A 17,956-nucleotide genomic window follows, 5' to 3' on the forward strand; every position below is an offset into this window, starting at 1 on the left:
TTCTAGTCTCTCTCTGTTAAACGTGGTAAAATCAAAATGGCAGGTCACTTTTCAGGTAAGTCGAAGAGTTTCAGGTAACAACAGGGTTGTTGTGTGCAGTATAACCCCTTGGACTCTAAAATTACGGGCTCTCTTTGTAAACACCATACTTTTGTTTGTCGAAATAGAAGTTTTGCGATGGTATACATTCATTTGATTTGTTTTGGAACACGTGTAACTTGTTTGCAACTGGGCCATCATGTGAGCCATACAAGAAAATTCTCGTAAAAATTATTGGATTATCAGTGATCTAGACGTCTTCATTCATAGCCATGAATAATTCAATCCGCTCTATATTTAAGGCTTCACTTCGTGGATGGAGAAAAGGGGTGACCCTTTGTCCGCCACATTTTCATAAATTTCTGTTCCAACATAATGAGTATATATCATATATATGCCATTTATTGCAAAATTAAACAGACCGGTGTCCTAGATTATCTTTACTCGTTTGGAATTGTTTTTTTTTTTGTTTTTTTTTTATTATTATTTTTCAAGCTGACACACATTTCATGTCGCAGTGTCAGCTTTAAATGCCAAAAACTTTTAAATAAGAATGGGGGTGTTTCATGCTTTCCAATCGTTTTAAGCAAGGGTATCTCAGTCATAGCTCGCTGGAGTGTTTCCCCACCATGTCAACAGGCATCATTTATTTTCCTTTTTTTGTAGAGTTTGGCTTACTGCCTGAAATTTGCAAGGCAGTTGAGGACATGGAATGGCTGTAAGTATACAATAATCTCATGATTTCATGAGAATTTTGAACTTGAGATATTCTGCAAGTTTTCATTCACATCATGGTTAACTTTGTACTGATATAATAAAACTTTTCTTTACTGTCTAGTCTTCCAACAGATGTACAGGCTGAAGCCATTCCTCTCATTCTTGGAGGTGGAGATGTTCTTATGGTGAGAAGAACAACGCTTAACTCTATTGTCTGATTTTTGTGTGTGTGATTTACTGATTTTAACCAACCTGTCAAAATACTTGACAAAAATTAATATCCAGGGGTGTAGACTTCTCTATTTCTTGCAGAGTAATTATTAGCTCCATATCAAACTGGTCTTGAATCTCTAAAGGCTGTTGCTGTTTTTATTTATTTAAATTGCTCAATGTATTGTTCAATGTGGACCTCCATATACACTTTGCTTTCTTTGCAGGCAGCAGAAACTGGACGTGGAAAAACTGGAGTATGAGTTCACTTTTTCTAATAAAGCTTTTTAGATATTCATCAGAAAATGCTTGGTATAAAATTTCAAATGAGCTTTGAAAGGGTTATTGATTTCCTTGCTGAACAATATACTTAAGAGCCAGCTTCTTTTACTTGAACAAAATGGGTTTGGTGAGAATATTGTCATCATTTCTCACCAGTGTCAGTTTGTGTATCTTGAAAAATTGTGGCCAGATTTTCAAAGTTGATTTTTTTGTTTTTGATCCTTCTTGGTATTTCCAATTTTAAGCCATTCTGATCACATCTAAGCATATTAAGCTTCTCTTATGTTTTTCTTTTTAAACTGACAAATTTCTTTTTCAGTTCAGTGGTTAAGACAAAGGCTACTTTTTATGTCATAATTAATTACTTGAAATAGTGGATGCATGAAAGTTATACACCTCTGATTTTCTTCTAGGCATTTTCTTTACCTGTGATTCAGATTGTACATGAGACAATAAGAGAGGCACTAACTGGCCGGAAGAGCTCCAGACCCACATCTACTGCGCCATCAGATGGTATGGACTCAACACTCAGCAAACATCTAACAAGGATAAGCCAACATTATTTAGACTAAGAATAACAAACAGTGGCTATTTTGTGGTATATTTTGTAGAGACACTAGAATAACCAATCACAGTTATGAAATTTTCTAATTAAGCGGAAGAATTTTTTACTTGATTCTTCACCTCACAGTAAACAAATAGATCATTCTTTAAAAGATGACAGGGAGCCAAATACATGTGGATATGATCTAATGCACCAACATGAAGCTAAAATTGACAAAATTCTCAAAATTGTTAAAACGCTAAAATACTATTTTCAATCTTATGACCTACCATAATTGCTATGACTGGCAATATGTGTATATACATACTGACTGAGATTTTCTGACTTCACATGTTATTTTGCGAGTAATTTGTTTTTCCATCTTTAACAGTGCCAACTAAGTTCAAAATGAATGTATTTGATCGAGATCAGGACTTTGGTGAGTACCCATCAACCTGATGAATTTGTGCCAGGGAATATCTGAAGCTTTACCTGATGAATTTGTTCCAGGGAATATCCCAAGCTTTTATGTTTAGTTCATAGAGACTTCAGACATTGCTTAATTACATACACTCCTAAGATCTCATTAATAATTCTCCTTGCTGTCTGCCATATAGTTCTTTTAATGTTAGATAGAAGAATTTTTATTGGATCATCTACCACTGATGTAATCCCCAAATTGATATTTTTCCTAAAGTTTATTCTCATCTTTTTTTCTGCTTGATATTGTGTTCATATGGTAAAGAGAATTTTTGTCTTAGAAACTCATGGGTGTTAAAGGGTTAAGTGCTTACAACACATTTAAGATTAATTTACTTAATGTTTTGAAATAAATGTTAATCCTTTAACCCCTAAGAGTGACTAGGATCTAATTTCTCCTTACAATATTACCCTTGAATCACACATCAAGGTCACAAGAATAAAGGAAATGATCACCAGCTAAAGAAGCTCTTGATTGTAAGACAAACTCTCATTGTTACCATCTTAGGAAACGTATAAAGAATGATATGGAGAAAATGCATTCTGAAACTAGGTTGTAAAATGTTAAAGAGCAGTCATTAGATAGAGGTAATGATACTTAATATTAATTTACTTAAGTGAAGTATAATCTTGATTTAAAGGGCTGCTGTCAGGCTGTATAAACTGGCAAGAAAAACAATTTCTTTTTCTGTTTGAAGTTCAGGAAGGTTGACTAAGTGTCATCTGATGGCAACTTTTGAAGTCCATTGTGGTCACCTGATACTAAACAAAGTTAACCAATTTCAAGACCTTTTCCTAACTCCTGTAGTTTGATTTTTTTGTAGCGATTGATGCCAAAGGTTATCTGTGTCAGAGTCGCAATCATTATAAGTGGCAAGGGTGCCGTTCTACTTTGGGAGTGAACAAGGGTTTGTAGGGAAGCTGATAATTTGATAAAGATGAGCTGATTTTTTTCTCAAATAAAAGCTGTTTAAACAAATTAGGAAGTTACAAACAAATAAAACTTTTCCTGTTTTTAGTGACCCTTTTCAGTTATTTAAGGAAAGTTGCAAACATACATGTATGTAAGGTTTTTGAGATACTTCAAGAAATGATCTTTCAGTTCTTTCTTGTGATAGTTGGCATTTATCTTTAAATGTGTTAATTTGAATTGGAGGATGATTTTCTGAAAATCTGCCATCTCATGAAATTAACTGTTGCAGTTTTCTATCTTCTCAGGAATGTATTATTATGAAGCAATTGTCACAGATGAAGGACTCTGTCGAGTGGGATGGGCAACAGACTTGGCTTCACTAGATCTTGGTACGATGACTGTTAATTGAATGAGTTATTAAGTTATTATAATGATATTGTTAGAATGAATGAAGTACATTTTGGAGCTTCATATCATCATGGAAATGGGTAGAAGGGTTATAAAGTGATATGATCACTTGATTCCCATCTCTGAGGCCTGGTTTTCATTTCCAGATTTGATTTTACTTGAGTGTGGGATAATGTTTGATGTTTTTCCTTGCTCTTGTATCTGGGGTTTTACTTCAAATTCTCTGTTTTTTTTCTATTCCTCAACAAAAACCAACACTATAAAGTAATCTTCCACTTGGAATGAGTGGACTAAGAACTAATATGTGGGTGCGCCACTTTTAAATCAGGTGCTTATTTTATTTTAGTTAATATTACAGTTGGGGATTTCTTCAATGTAAGTTGACCTCACATGTAGATAGTTAACAGCTCACATTTTTCCAAAATCTTGCTCACTTAGTATTTCAACCTTTTCTAGAAATGAAGTTGTAAATTCCTTCTCATCTTTTTTTCTCTTTTTTTGGTATCCAGGGACTGACAAACAGGGGTATGGATTTGGAGGCACTGGGAAGAAGTCATTTGGAAGGCAATTTGACACTTATGGGGAACCATTTGGAATTGAGGACACAATTGGATGCTATATTAATCTTGACAGTGGTTTTGTGAAATTTAGCAAAAATGGTACTTTTTTATTCTTTTTTCATTTTTTATTAAATGAGAGTTAAGAGGTGGTTAAAAGTGGAACAGTTGATGAGTTAATAACTCCCCTGAGTCGCCAAGACATAATTTCTCCTTACTATATCTATATAATATCATGCATGCAAGTTATGAGAATAGGGAAAAATGTAAATTATGGGATGACCAATTGATCCGATACCAAATTCTCCAAACTAGCAAAAGGAGAATTGTTTGGCAGACAGTAAGGAGAATTACTTATGAGATCTTGGGAGGTACAGGCTGGGTTAACTGCCAAGTGTTGAGTACACTTTTGGGCAGCACTGTATAAATTATGACTTGTTTCAAGAGAGTGTTGCTAAACAAATTCTGCCTGCAGCTTAGCTGCGAGTTTTCCAAGTTATTCATTGTGTTTACAATATATTGATTCTTAAGCATATGATTTAGTTGCAATTTATTTTAATCCGTTATTAATTTTTATTTATTTTTTTTATTCTGGCAGGTGTGGATTTTGGCAAGGCATTTGAAATTAGTCAAAATCTTCAAGGAAGCACATTCTTTGCTGCAGTTGTGTTAAAGGTAACTGAATAAATGAAACTCTACTCCTCATGAATATCAAGATCATATGACTGGTCATTCTTAACCCTTTGACTCCCAGAAGTGATGAACATGGCACTTCTCCCTACAACATCCATACATTTTTCAGCAAACAAGTAATGGGAATATTCAAACTTATCAGGTAGAAGTACCATCTTGATCTAGCACCATGTTCTCATAACTAATTTACAAGGAAATGTGTAGCAGCTAGACAGAAGAATTAACAATCAGATCTTGGGAGTTATGGGGTTAATATATTGTTTGTGCTTTATATTTAACTGAACAAGAACATACAAGATTGGTGTCCGTATGAAAGTGTTCACTGGATATCTTTAATTTTATCGATCTGATAACCTCTCAATTCCTGCATTCAATTCTACCTGTAAGTGTGAGTATTCTCTCATACTTTCCCACCTTCCCAATGTTACTTATTAACTCACTGTGTTCTTATTGTCACATATTTATGAAAAGACCCTTTTTTATTAGATTTTGACCTGGACTTGCCTACCTAGACTAACAATGACTTTCTTTTGGTCAGACCAGTTGAAAAAAAGTGTATGTCAAGAAAAAAATATTGTTGTTGTTGGATTTGTTGTTGAACCATAAAAACATTTTCTTTGCTTTGCAGAATGCAGAGCTCTTATTCAACTTTGGTGATTCTCCATTTAAATTCCCTCCCAGAGTAAGTCCCTTTTACATTAGCTTTAACTTGTTAAGAAGAATTTCAATGCCAAACTGTTAGGCCATAATAGAGAGAAATGTCAGATTTAAACTGACAAGTATCCAGACAGGAATCTTTTATCTACAACAATAGTCTGTTACTCTGACATTTATTCCAGGGTGGATATGTAGGACTGTCCAAGGCATCACCTAGTGCTGTGAGTGCCTCAAACATCAATGGAGGTATGTGGTCTTAAGTTTTTGAAAAGAGAGGGAGACTTCAGACAAAAAGGCATTTTTGTCTCCACCATTTTAATAGTATGTATGTAAAATTGCTTCTTTCCATGAGTCAAGATACTAAAGAATTTCATAACCCTTCCGAAAACTCAAAATTCAACAATAGATGCTGTATAGTAACCTGGAGACAAATACGAGACGTGCCCAGAGTCATAATTCTATGTAATTACTACTTAATTAAAGATATTAAAATTATGTGGCCTTAGAGAAATCTTACACAATCCTGTGGGATTCTGTTTTGGATTTTAACTGGAAATTTGGCTGAAAAGGCTTGTTGAACTCTGAAAACCATTAATACCTGAAATATATCCAGTATGTACATTGGGAATCAGGAAATGAAATAAAGAACAGAAACAAGGAAAAATTAGCATGATTGCATACAGTTAAACTTTTTCCTGGCTAATCAGCTTGTTTTGAATTTCAAGAACAATTAAGTCACATTCCAGAAACATTTTTGATGCTCAGGCTTTTCTAGATTTCACAGTTTATTTGCAGAATAAATTCTGTTTGGAATACAAGGCTCAGGGTTAGCTTGCTGGCTGGTGTTCAATTGCAGTTTCTAAACTTGAAAAATATTTGATTTGTACACATTTTTGTTTTTGATAAAAGGTGCATCAGCCTCAGGAAAGACCAAACCTGGCAAGTTTAATAACAAGTGTAGTCCATCAGCTATTATAATGGAGGTAACTGTACTCACTGCTGTCCTTGTTTGCCTCCACCTTGATTAGTGAACACTGAGAACATGTGCAAGAGGACCACTTGAAACCTCTCCCAATCTCCCTCAAAGACACTACATTGTGACATGTAATAATCTTTATGATAGCATTAAGCAAACCATGGGATTTTAGTTTGATGAGAAAGAAAAAACAAAAAAATGGAAAGGATGAACCAAATAAGAATTGGGATGATTGGGGTGGGAGCAGGTTGGATTGCAATTATTGGCAAATTTGGACAATCACAGATAAATTTCTTAAAATATGATTTAATAATCTCTCTGAAGCAAAGTCAAAAGAAGTGATGCAAAAAGGTTCCTTTAGCCTGCCCTATTTCTTGCTCTTCCTTAATTTATTCCTCTTTCATTATCAATTAATATGGATAATTATTTATGACTAATAATGCAAAGAATATGAGTAATGGTACATCAGCTTGGAACAAGTTGTCTTTCTTTAAATCTTTGCTTGGTTTGCAAATGCTATCCATGCCAGAAAAACATGTAGAATTAATAAACTTGGCTGCAAAGCAACAGAATCAAATCTAAGAATTCTTAGAGAGAACACAATTATTATCATGGACTTATCCTTTTTTCAAGTTAATTGTCTTCTCTTCCTTCTCCTCATTAGCCATCAAGAGAATTAGCTCAGCAGGTGTGTATAGTTGATCATGGTCATTCATTTCCTTTAAAAGAAGTTTTGTTCCAATAAAGTTTTTATTCAATGATAATTATAACATTAGAAATGTTCAGGGAAAACTATTCACCTTGAATGAGGGTTAAGTTCATCTCACTTCATCAGTGTGTGCATTCATGATTTACTATCAGAGTAATTAAAAGGATTGTAAACTTTTGTCTCTGTGCATTGTTAAGGAGCATAGATTCTTGCAGATGGAAACTCATAATTAATACATTTGTGTTATCTGTTTAGACCCATGATCAGATATCACTTTTCAGGAAGCACTTACCAACACCACAAGTCAAGTAGGCTTCCCTGTTAATTTTTATATATCTGTTTTGATGAAATGCCTTGTGATGTTGTATTACTGCTGGAAAAACTAGCAATTCTTGTAACTTTTAGTTATTCTGACCACGAATAGTACTGCAGTCAGACACTATTGGACTATCTGACTGATATATCAAACTATTTGCAGAGAGGTGCTTTTAATTGGAGGAGAGAATATAAAGATGCAAATTCAGACACTGAATGAGGGGGTAAGAGTGCACCGATTACTTTGTAAAGTAAAACCAAATTACCACAACAGCCAAGAGTAGTGGTCATTCTTTCTTTCAACAGCCAATCAAAACAAAGGAAAAAATATCACATGGAGCCAATGAGAATTCAAGCAAATACATGTGAATGGGAAAAGATTAATGACAAAGTCATGTGGACATAGTTTTGTATCTGATTGGTTGAAAGTGCAGCACAAGGTCTCTGGATCAATCATGTAGCAAAGTAAAACAAAAGCAATATCAAAGCATTCTAGGATTACTTTTGCAAATTTAAAGTCTTCTCCTGAGAAGGAGCACTTTTAGTAACCCTTGTAAGGTATTTTCACCTGCCTTATGCCATCTTCTTGTTTTATTTCTTACTTGAACTGAAGGTGGACATCTTGACTGGAACACCAGGAAAGCTTGATGATTTTATTTCAACTAATAAAGTTAGCCTTTCTCAGGTAAACATACCCACCTCTTTACTGGAGAAATATTTTGTTTTTACCTTTTACATCTACTGCATTATATAGTCCTCTTCAGGAGTAACCTATGGAAAGAATCTTTTTACTTTTTCTGATGAAAAACTTCCTTGGCTATACACCAATTCTGTAATTAGGGTGGCACGATAAAACTTGTGAGAATCAATTACAATTCTTCACGTTAAATCTTAGCCGATCCTTATCCCTTGTACTTCGTTCGACTAAAAGGTATTTTTCCAATGTGTGAGTTGTTAACAATATCTGTTTAAATTCCTTTTCAGGTTCGCTTTTTCATTTTAGATGAGGCGGTAAGCATATATGTATATAGTCACTCATTCCTTCATTATTTCTTTCTTTCTCTCTATTTTGTTTTCCTCTAGACTCAATCATTCATTTCCCTTTTGCCCCTTTCTTTTCTTTTTTTATCTTTCATCTCTTTTCTTTTTTCCTTTAATCGCTCTTCATTCATTTATTCATTACCTTGTTCAGAATCTTCCAAACTTTCGCCTGTTCTTGATTTGAGTCTACATCCATTGGTTCTTTTGTTTATTAAAATATTTTTTTTAAAATGATACTTCAAATGGTGTTCACCCTTTCACTCCCAAGTTTTCACTGGTAATACTCCTTTCTGTCTCCCACACAATTCTTATGATGTTACTGTAGAGAACTTGATATTGGATCAACTAATATTCCCCCTTTTGATATTTCTCCTTTTTTCTGATCACCTGTGTGCTTGATATTGTACTGATATTGTAAGGAGAAATTCTGTCTTGGACACTTATGGGAGTTAAATAGACTAAAAAGGAATAAAAGTCTTGCTTAATGACGCGTGGCCTCGTAATGTCGGTTTCCCTTTATTTTGATCAGGATGGTTTACTAGCACAGGGAAATCAAGAGCTAATCATGAGAATCTTTAACAAGATTCCTAAAAGAAGCCCTGACGGTAAACGATTACAGGTACATTATCTACTCCTCTGCCTACTTTCAGTTCTTATTTTGACAGAAGTGAGAATTGTAGAAGGAAAAAAAAACATTTGCTGGCTGATGAATGTATGATGGATTCAATTACTACACGAGGCTCAGCCTATTGCAGTAAGAAGAACTGCAACTCCATTCTGAAAAGAGCGAGTTTATTTATATGTGACTCAATGAAAAAATGAGAGGCTTTTTCTTTTTTCAACACGGTAACAAAACTGATTGCTGTCCATTAAAATAGGGGGATTTTTTAATAAGAAACAAGGACAGCATCGGCGAAAAGTTTTCGTTTATCAATAGCTGCTGTTTAAACAGCGATGGATTCCAAGTTGGAATAAGCGTTCAAAGTAAATATAAGATTGTCTAAACATAACATTATCCTTCAAAGAGCATGGAATGTACGAAAAGAGAGGTAAAAGTATTGTAAGTAATTAACGCATTGAAATCGTACGTCATAGGTCATAAACGCACTCTGGTCAGCCAATGAGGAATTAAAAATTTCTTTCGTAGAAATTTTATTTCTATCTCAGGGGTTGTTTTCCGCTGCGTGCTAAAATGATAGTACTTGTTCCATTTTGTTTGACAGATGATCGTGTGTTCGGCAACCCTTCATTCTATAGAGGTGAAAAAGTTAGCTGTAAGTACTTTTCTCTTCTTTTCATTCAATTTACCTCTCAGTTTTACGTGGAAGTTTTTCCTCATTTAATTTTCCAGCTATCGTAGTTATAACTTTAGGTTGATGAAAAAATTGATTTTTTCACTTATCCTCACCTCGATAACAAGCCGCTGAATATAAAATGCACCCGCGCTCCTCCCCTGACGGCATTCTTTGGCAGATACTGAGCGTCTATATTTCCTAAATGCCTCCACCTGAGTACCAGTTCTTGAAGGTTCTAAAATGTCCTAAGTACAATTGAATTTAAAATGATGCAATGACAGCTTGCTGAAGTCGATCAAGTTATGTCGTAATTGGTGGCTCGTATGAAAAGCTACGCTTACCGTCATGTTTGCTCTTCATACTGAAATATAATTTTCTCCCTCAGGATAAAATTATGCATTTTCCAACCTGGGTGGACCTCAAAGGAAAGGATGCTGTTCCAGAGACTGTTCATCATGTGGTAAATAACTAAGAACAGGGCTCATTTAATAACAATGCTCTTTATTTTGGGAAATTTCTCATTCTTGTTCGTTTTTTGGATGTCACGCAAGTTCACCCCGCTCTTGGAGTGAGCGTTACGTGACATCCCAGAGAACGGCTGCAAAGGAGAATGGTCTACGTGACGGTGTTCACGAAACGCAAGTGGAATAGAGGTAATTTTTGGAAATTAAGGGATGAAGAGGCTCAGATCTTCTGTTATTTTCCTGCTTTTTTTTTCAGTTCTGTCGTGTGGATCCAAGGGTGGACACTTCATGGCAACAACTCAAATCTGCGGTTAAGGTTTGTTATGTAAGATTTTTACTGAGACCTTATCCACTAGTGCTGACTTGTAGCTTCTATTTCTTAGCAAAAGTTATAATTCTACGTCTGTCCGTGTGCATGTCTAAAGTCTGTACTGAAATTTCAGAGGAAAACAATTTAAGTTGTCAAAAGTGTCTTTACTCTGTTTCATTCATTTTTGCTAGAAGTTTAAATTAGGTCCGACCTATGGCCACGTGGGCTGTACGGTCCACCACACACACGTATACAAAACTTAAGTTCCCACGCGCCTAGAAATGAGGTGTTTCTCCTGCTTTCATATTTACTTTATACTTAAACTGTCTTGCTCTTACAGACTGATGGAGTTCATGCAGAGGACAAAACAAAGTCAGGCAGTCAGAGCCAAGGCAAGAGCATTATAAAATTTCCGTGTAGGAATTGAACGATGTAACTTTGTAAATTATGAGCAATTTTCTTCTTTCAGAATCCTTGTCTGAAGCAGTGAAGATTTTGAAGGTTGGTTACCTCGTTAAAGCTATCCAGGAACATAAAATGGACCAGGCCATTATTTTCTGTCGCACAAAACTGGATTGTGATAATGTGGAAAGATATTTGATAGACTTGGGCGGAGGTGAGTGAATTCCTTTTATTTATTTCAAACTCTCGTGCATGCGTAGAGTTTGACCGCTGTGTTACCTATTTTACTCCTTACCTCCGTCTGTCGGGTTATGCCTTAAGCCCCCCCCCCCCCTCAGTTTTTGCACGCACAGCTGCCTATTAACTCTTTAACTCTCAAGATCTCATTAGTAATTCTCCTTACTGTCTGCCGTACGACTCTTGTGATGTTAATTTGGAGAATTTGGTATTGGATCAACTTGTAATCCCCTTATTGATATTTTTCTTCATTCTCTTCACTTGTCTGCTTGATATTGTAAGGAGAAATTCTATCTTGGTCACTCATGGGAGTTAGAGGGTTAAACAATTGACAGCAGCCTATGGAAAAAGTTATTGAAACCCCAGCTTTTTACGTATCGTTGTTGTGTAGACATTGACAGCGTGGTAACTAATTATTTTGCTATGATTTTAGAGTTACTGTGGTTTTTTCCTTGAAAGCTCAAGTTTTGATTCGTTTTTCTGTGAAGCCTGTTCCAGGCGTTTAGTCAGCACAGGGGGTATAACTGCAACACAAAGTGAAATAGGAGGGAGATAATCACGACCCGTTCCCAATCCCCTTCTCTTTTCTCGACTCTTCGACTCTTTCTTCGCCTGAAAAAGGCTTGTTGTTGATGTTATTTTTAAGCACAAAAAAGTTGTTGTTGTTGTTGTTTGACAAGAGGTTGTTTCAGCGTCTTGCTTACCGAGTCTCTCCATTCTTACTCAGGTCCAAATGCCATGGTCAACGAGTATTCATGTGTGTGTCTCCATAGTGACCGACCTCCAAAGGAAAGAAAGGCAAACTTAGAGTCGTTCAAGGTAACAGAAGCCGATTAGAAAAGATGAAATACAGAGTTGATTTTTTGGATTCCTCAATTAAAGGGCCATTGGGTATGGCGTATTTGAATTTTTAATTACTTTTTACGCGTAGGATGGCGAGGCAAGATTCCTTATCTGCACTGACGTGGCAGCGAGGGGTATCGATGTATCTGGTGTACCTTTTGGTAAGAATATAATGTCCCATCAATTCTAAATACCTCTATTTTGTTGTTTTTGTCATGTTGTTCTTGGTTTGTTTATTTGTTTGTTTTTGTCTCTTCTGTCAGTCGTGAATGTGACATTTCCAGACGATAAACAAAACTACGTGCATAGAATTGGAAGAGTAGGAAGAGCACAAAGGTAAGTTAAAACTAAGTAAGTTAAGACTAACAATCGGTTGGAAACATCTCTTGCATTCGATATCAGGCTTCGTGCCTATTACCTCCCAGTTAGAGACGAACTGGGAAAGAAGGGGATAGTGCTGATGGAATTAGAGCGCTCAGAACAGTTAAGATGAATCTGTTATGAACAGATATGGTGTGAAGGCGGTACAGCTTTGTGGTTCAAGGGGTTTAATCGCAGTCTAAGGTTCAAATCCGTACTGTTTCCAGTTTATCTCCGCTGCTTGTTTTCCTCCCACTAGTGAAGACTTGTCCATCCTTACATGAGCCGATCAGTCAGTAAGTCAGCTAATTAGGTAAGTAGTCAGGCAGTCAGTCGGGCACGAAGGCCGACAGTCAGGCAGGTAGTCAGGTACGAAGGCCGACAGTCAGGCAGGTAGTCAGGTACGAAGGCCGACAGTCAGGCAGGTAGTCAGGTACGAAGGCCGACAGTCAGGCAGGTAGTCAGGTACGAAGGCCGACAGTCAGGCAGGTAGTCAGGTACGAAGGCCAACAGTCAGGCAGGTAGTCAGGTACGAAGGCCGACAGTCAGGCAGGTAGTCGGGTACGAAGGCCGACAGTCAGGCAGGTAGTCGGGCACGAAGGCCGACAGTCAGGCAGTCAGTCGGGCACGAAGGCCGACAGTCAGGCAGGTAGTCAGGTACTAAGGCCGACAGTCAGGCAGGTAGTCAGGTACGAAGGCCGACAGTCAGGCAGGTAGTCAGGTACGAAGGCCGACAGTCAGGCAGGTAGTCAGGTACGAAGGCCGACAGTCAGGCAGGTAGTCGGGCACGAAGGCCGACAGTCAGGCAGTCAGTCAGGCACGAAGGCCGACAGTCAGGCAGGTAGTCGGGCACGAAGGCCAACAGTCAGGCAGGTAGTCGGGCACGAAGGCCAACAGTCAGGCAGGTAGTCGGGTACGAAGGCCGACAGTCAGGCAGGTAGTCAGGTACGAAGGCCGACAGTCAGGCAGGTAGTCAGGTACGAAGGCCGACAGTCAGGCAGGTAGTCAGGTACTAAGGCCGACAGTCAGGCAGGTAGTCAGGTACGAAGGCCGACAGTCAGGCAGGTAGTCAGGTACGAAGGCCGACAGTCAGGCAGGTAGTCAGGTACGAAGGCCGACAGTCAGGCAGATAGTCAGGTACGAAGGCCGACAGTCAGGCAGGTAGTCAGGTACGAAGGCCGACAGTCAGGCAGGTAGTCGGGTACGAAGGCCGACAGTCAGGCAGGTAGTCGGGCACGAAGGCCGACAGTCAGGCAGTCAGTCGGGCACGAAGGCCGACAGTCAGGCAGGTAGTCGGGCACGAAGGCCGACAGTCAGGCAGGTAGTCGGGCACGAAGGCCGACAGTCAGGCAGGTAGTCGGGCACGAAGGCCGACAGTCAGGCAGGTAGTTGGGTACGAAGGCCGACAGTCAGGCAGGTAGTCAGGTACGAAGGCCGACAGTCAGGCAGGTAGTCAGGTACGAAGGCCGACAGTCAGGCAGGTAGTCAGGTACGAAGGCCGACAGTCAGGCAGGTAGTCGGGTACGAAGGCCGACAGTCAGGCAGGTAGTCGGGTACGAAGGCCGACAGTCAGGCAGGTAGTTGGGCATGAAGGCCGACAGTCAGGCAGTCAGTCGGGCATGAAGGCCGACAGTCAGGCAGGTAGTCGGGCACGAAGGCCGACAGTCAGGCAGGTAGTCGGGCATGAAGGCCGACAGTCAGGCAGGTAGTCGGGTACAAAGGCCGACAGTCAAGCAGGTAGTCGGGTACGAAGGCCGACAGTCAGGCAGGTAGTTGGGTACGAAGGCCGACAGTCAGGCAGGTAGTCGGGTACGAAGGCCGACAGTCAGGCAGGTAGTCCGGTACGAAGGCCGACAGTCAGGCAGGTAGTCAGGTACGAAGGCCGACAGTCAGGCAGGTAGTCAGGTACGAAGGCCGACAGTCAGGCAGGTAGTCAGGTACGAAGGCCGACAGTCAGGCAGGTAGTCAGGTACGAAGGCCGGCAGTCAGGCAGGCAGTCGAGCAGACAGTCAGTTACCTTTGAGCCAACTGTTTTGACGTACTGTGTAAACCTTTTTTCCTTGATTCTGCTACTTCTAACATGGAGACTTGAACCTAGCCTTTTTTTTTTGTCTTGTAGGATGGGTCTGGCTATTTCACTAGTCTCAGAAGTTAAAGAAAAGGTAGTAATATGCTTGCTACTGAATTATTCATGTAACATGGGAATTAGTTTTTAAAAATGTGCGCCATCGGCAGACAGTTTATGTCATATTTTTCTACTAATAGTAGCAAAAAATTTGGGCACGATCGGGTTGGTGACTGTGACCAGGTTATTTGTTGAATCCTTGTTCGCGTGCTCTCCAGGTATGGTATCACACTTGTCCCAATCGTGGTAAAGGATGCTCTGACACACGGCTTAGGGATCATGGGGGCTGTGCAATATGGTACGACGAGAAAGAGGTAAATATTAATACAGTCTTTTCGCACATCTCAACTTGGTTTTACACCATTTCCGCTTAGAGGGTGACGCCTTTGACCTCTTCACTTGTACAGGACGACGTAGTGCACTTATCAATGATCTCAAAGACGGAACGCTAGCTAGGAGGCCAACTACATGTCACTTCGATTGAGAAATTTGCAGAGCATAGAGTATCTAACCTCTCATACTATGAGGCGAGCGGCTAGCCACTGGCTAAATTTTGGTTGTGAGAATCCGGACAAACCCCGGCCCATAATGCAATTGTGTCTGTTGTCTTCTCTTATTTTCGTAGGGGTCTTCTCTGTCACTCTTTCGCCCATCCTGTTCTCTTTCCTAAGACCGTGAGCAAACCCATCCCCGTGGGTCTCTCTGCACTAGTTCCTTATTCAACATACTGCTCCTCCATTTGTAATTAAGTCAAGCGCTATACAATTGTAATTCTGTGTACCTATAATTTTTTACCATTGATTACCGGAAGTCAGTAAAACTTTCACAGCAGGAATCTGGAGCCCTGCTCAGTGAACCGAAACTCTGGTCCGAAAGCAGTTGGTATTAGGTCAATAAGTTTGAAAAAATGTAGAAGAACGAATAAGAAAATATATGCGCATTTCTCGGTCGCTCTTACTAACGAGGCAATTCTCTTTCTGAACAGTCTGGTATCGACACGAGTGTCAGTTTTGAGTGTTCGTTTAGGTATTTGTGAGACAGAAATTTACTTAAGGGTGGGATAGCGTTCTATCTTTGCCACAGCTGAGATGATTGCCTTAGGGTGGCTAGCAGGGGTAAACCCTTCACTTGGATGGCGTAATATTTCATTTGGGGGTGATAATCTCTTTTTTTTTTAGTTTTAATAGACACTTTTATTTTTCTTCGGCATAGTATCTCGCGGACGTGGAGGATCATCTAAAAGAGACGATCTCTTGTATTGAACCCAACATGAAAGTTCCTCATAACGAGTTTGATGGTAAAGTAACTTACGGCAAGAAACGCCGTGCAGCGGGTAAGTGTCATCTTTAATAATTTCTTTTGTAATACACGTTCTTAAATTTCAACGTGCTTATAGGGTGAGAGCAGATCAGTTTATTCTCACCGCGGGCTCAGAGCGATTTTTCTTAGTTAAAAAAAATTCCAAGTGGTTCCCTTGGTACCGCAAACTATAGGCCATTACTGCGATGTCTAAAGCTTCTTGTCTTAAAACGAAGCAAGAGCGAAGCTTTTGATTTGGATATTAATTTTCATCCCTACACACGTGAAACTAATTTTCCGCAAGAAATATGCAGAAAGATGTCATTTGTTGCTATTCGTTTGCTAGGATTCATCTTTGAGTCGCACACCGCTGAACTTGCGCCCTCAGTTAGGGAACTGGCAGAAATGGAGTACAAGGCGCAGACGTCCTTTTTAACTTTACAGCACAAACAGTGGATGAAACACTAAGATACTCTGATGATTAGTCTACGAAACACTGCCTGAGATACACTGTGTTTGCCTTGAAGTACTCCCCACTTCAGTTGTACTTAAAAATACATGGAGTGTTCAAGTTGGGGAAAGTTTGAATCGCACAGCTCGAAATTAACCAGAGGAAAATAGAGACATTTCATACAAAGCTTGAAATACTTAAAAAAAATTAAAATACTTCAAATACACCACAGTTTATCTGGAAACCTACCCCCCTTTATCGATAGAGCTTAAAATATTTCTTTGGGAAGTCTGATTTGAGATCACAGCGGAGAAACTGTTGACATTGGCCTTGTGATATAGCGTAGTGTTGAATCTCGCAAAGCAGGTTTTACTGGTCAAAAAAAACTTGCCAGACTGACTCTTTCTCTTCCTATGGAAATGTTTCGATTAGAATCAAGATGATATGAAGAACTGCCTTCTTCCTCTAAGAAAAATTATATATTTAAGGGTTGAATGAGGTTTCGTTTCCGTATCATTCGTACGAAAACAAAATTCAAATAAAGTTATTGTCGGATGATGCTGTCATTTGCCTTCATTCATGTTTTCAAATGAGCAAAAAAACTCTGAATGTTCAACTAAAAAAGCTTTACTGCGAATGTGTCAACATGAAGTCCCTTTCCCTTTCCCAACGTACCATGATCTCTCAAGGGCGTAGCCAGGATTTTTTAGAAGGGGGAGGGCCTCACTATGTCAAACGGAGGTACTCACCAGTTTCGCCACTTGAGTGTTGAAAGTTTGTTTCTTAAAAAAAAGGCTAAAAGAGGGCGGGTTGAGGGGACCCCAGGATCCCCTCCCCCAGCTACGCCTCTGTCTTCGAATGATAACTTTACTCCACATTTACCTGAATAACTTTTATTTGAGTCAGCGTCCCACCGAGGGCTTGTTTTGACTTTTTAATGTCACAATTTGAATGATTAGGGACCTTACACAGTTATGACGACGACTCTGAGGAAAACATCGATTCAGAAATTCGCTTACATTTGTGCTAAGATTTCCCGCTGGTTTGATACCTTGACTGCCTTTTTGGGCATCCAGTGTAACATGATAGTGTCGTGGAGTTCCGGGCAGAAACGATGACAATTTCCTTTCGGAGTTCCTGCCCTCGGACTACGCATTGTTATCGAGTGATTTCACATTAATTTTTCGCGGAGGACAGCTGAGGAATTTAAATAAGTTATACGCAACGGCCAAGCAGTAATTCTACCCTTTTACAGTCTTGTTTCTTATTTTAACCATGTTCTGAACGCAGCTGTCGTACTAGTTTGCGTAAGGCCCCTAGAATAACGATTTTGTGGCCGCCTGCAATTTTCTGTATAGAAAACTTAGAAGTGTTAGAGGCCTATAATGCGTGATCCTAATTCACATATTAAGGCGATTAAACACACGTTCCGCTGGCTGTGAATGAATTGGAAATACATTATACTGTACTTAGCAACGCTTGGTACAATATTTAAATTTCTCGTTCATTCTGCAGCGCGCCTGTGCCCACATTTATCTCTCAAACACTCTCACCGGTCTCTAACCTAATTAATTCTTTTTTACGTAAATGCCCAATATAACCAAACCACAAAATGTTTATTTTGTTCGA

General features: G+C 39.0%; 1 protein-coding gene across 1 annotated transcript; it reads left to right on the top strand.

Moving 5' to 3' along the window:
- Window positions 1–30: 30 nt before the first annotated feature.
- On the top strand, window positions 31–16,885 carry LOC131772326 (ATP-dependent RNA helicase DDX1-like). Its single transcript, XM_059088225.2, has 31 exons — window positions 31–55; window positions 706–757; window positions 878–941; window positions 1,194–1,223; window positions 1,662–1,761; window positions 2,184–2,231; window positions 3,097–3,180; window positions 3,491–3,574; window positions 4,103–4,252; window positions 4,749–4,825; window positions 5,472–5,525; window positions 5,683–5,746; window positions 6,410–6,483; window positions 7,141–7,164; window positions 7,441–7,493; window positions 7,664–7,724; window positions 8,114–8,185; window positions 8,485–8,511; window positions 9,071–9,160; window positions 9,765–9,815; window positions 10,222–10,296; window positions 10,557–10,616; window positions 10,951–11,002; window positions 11,080–11,226; window positions 11,977–12,068; window positions 12,181–12,253; window positions 12,356–12,428; window positions 14,572–14,614; window positions 14,796–14,891; window positions 15,790–15,910; window positions 16,223–16,885. Exons 1-31 carry the CDS (start codon window positions 37–39, stop codon window positions 16,342–16,344), a joined length of 2,232 nt encoding a protein of 743 aa, XP_058944208.2. The 5' UTR covers window positions 31–36; the 3' UTR covers window positions 16,345–16,885.
- The last annotated feature ends 1,071 nt before the right edge of the window (window positions 16,886–17,956 follow it).

The sequence above is a fragment of the Pocillopora verrucosa genome, chromosome 3 (genome assembly GCF_036669915.1).
Source record: "Pocillopora verrucosa isolate sample1 chromosome 3, ASM3666991v2, whole genome shotgun sequence".
Lineage (NCBI taxonomy): Eukaryota > Metazoa > Cnidaria > Anthozoa > Scleractinia > Pocilloporidae > Pocillopora > Pocillopora verrucosa.

Bases quoted from the DNA above. Each gene is read 5' to 3' on its own strand.
- LOC131772326 (XM_059088225.2), top strand. The intron at 2,232-3,096 runs GTGAGTACCCAT...ATTTTTTTGTAG, and splicing joins TGATCGAGATCAGGACTTTG to CGATTGATGCCAAAGGTTAT. The intron at 3,181-3,490 runs GTTTGTAGGGAA...CTATCTTCTCAG, and splicing joins TACTTTGGGAGTGAACAAGG to GAATGTATTATTATGAAGCA.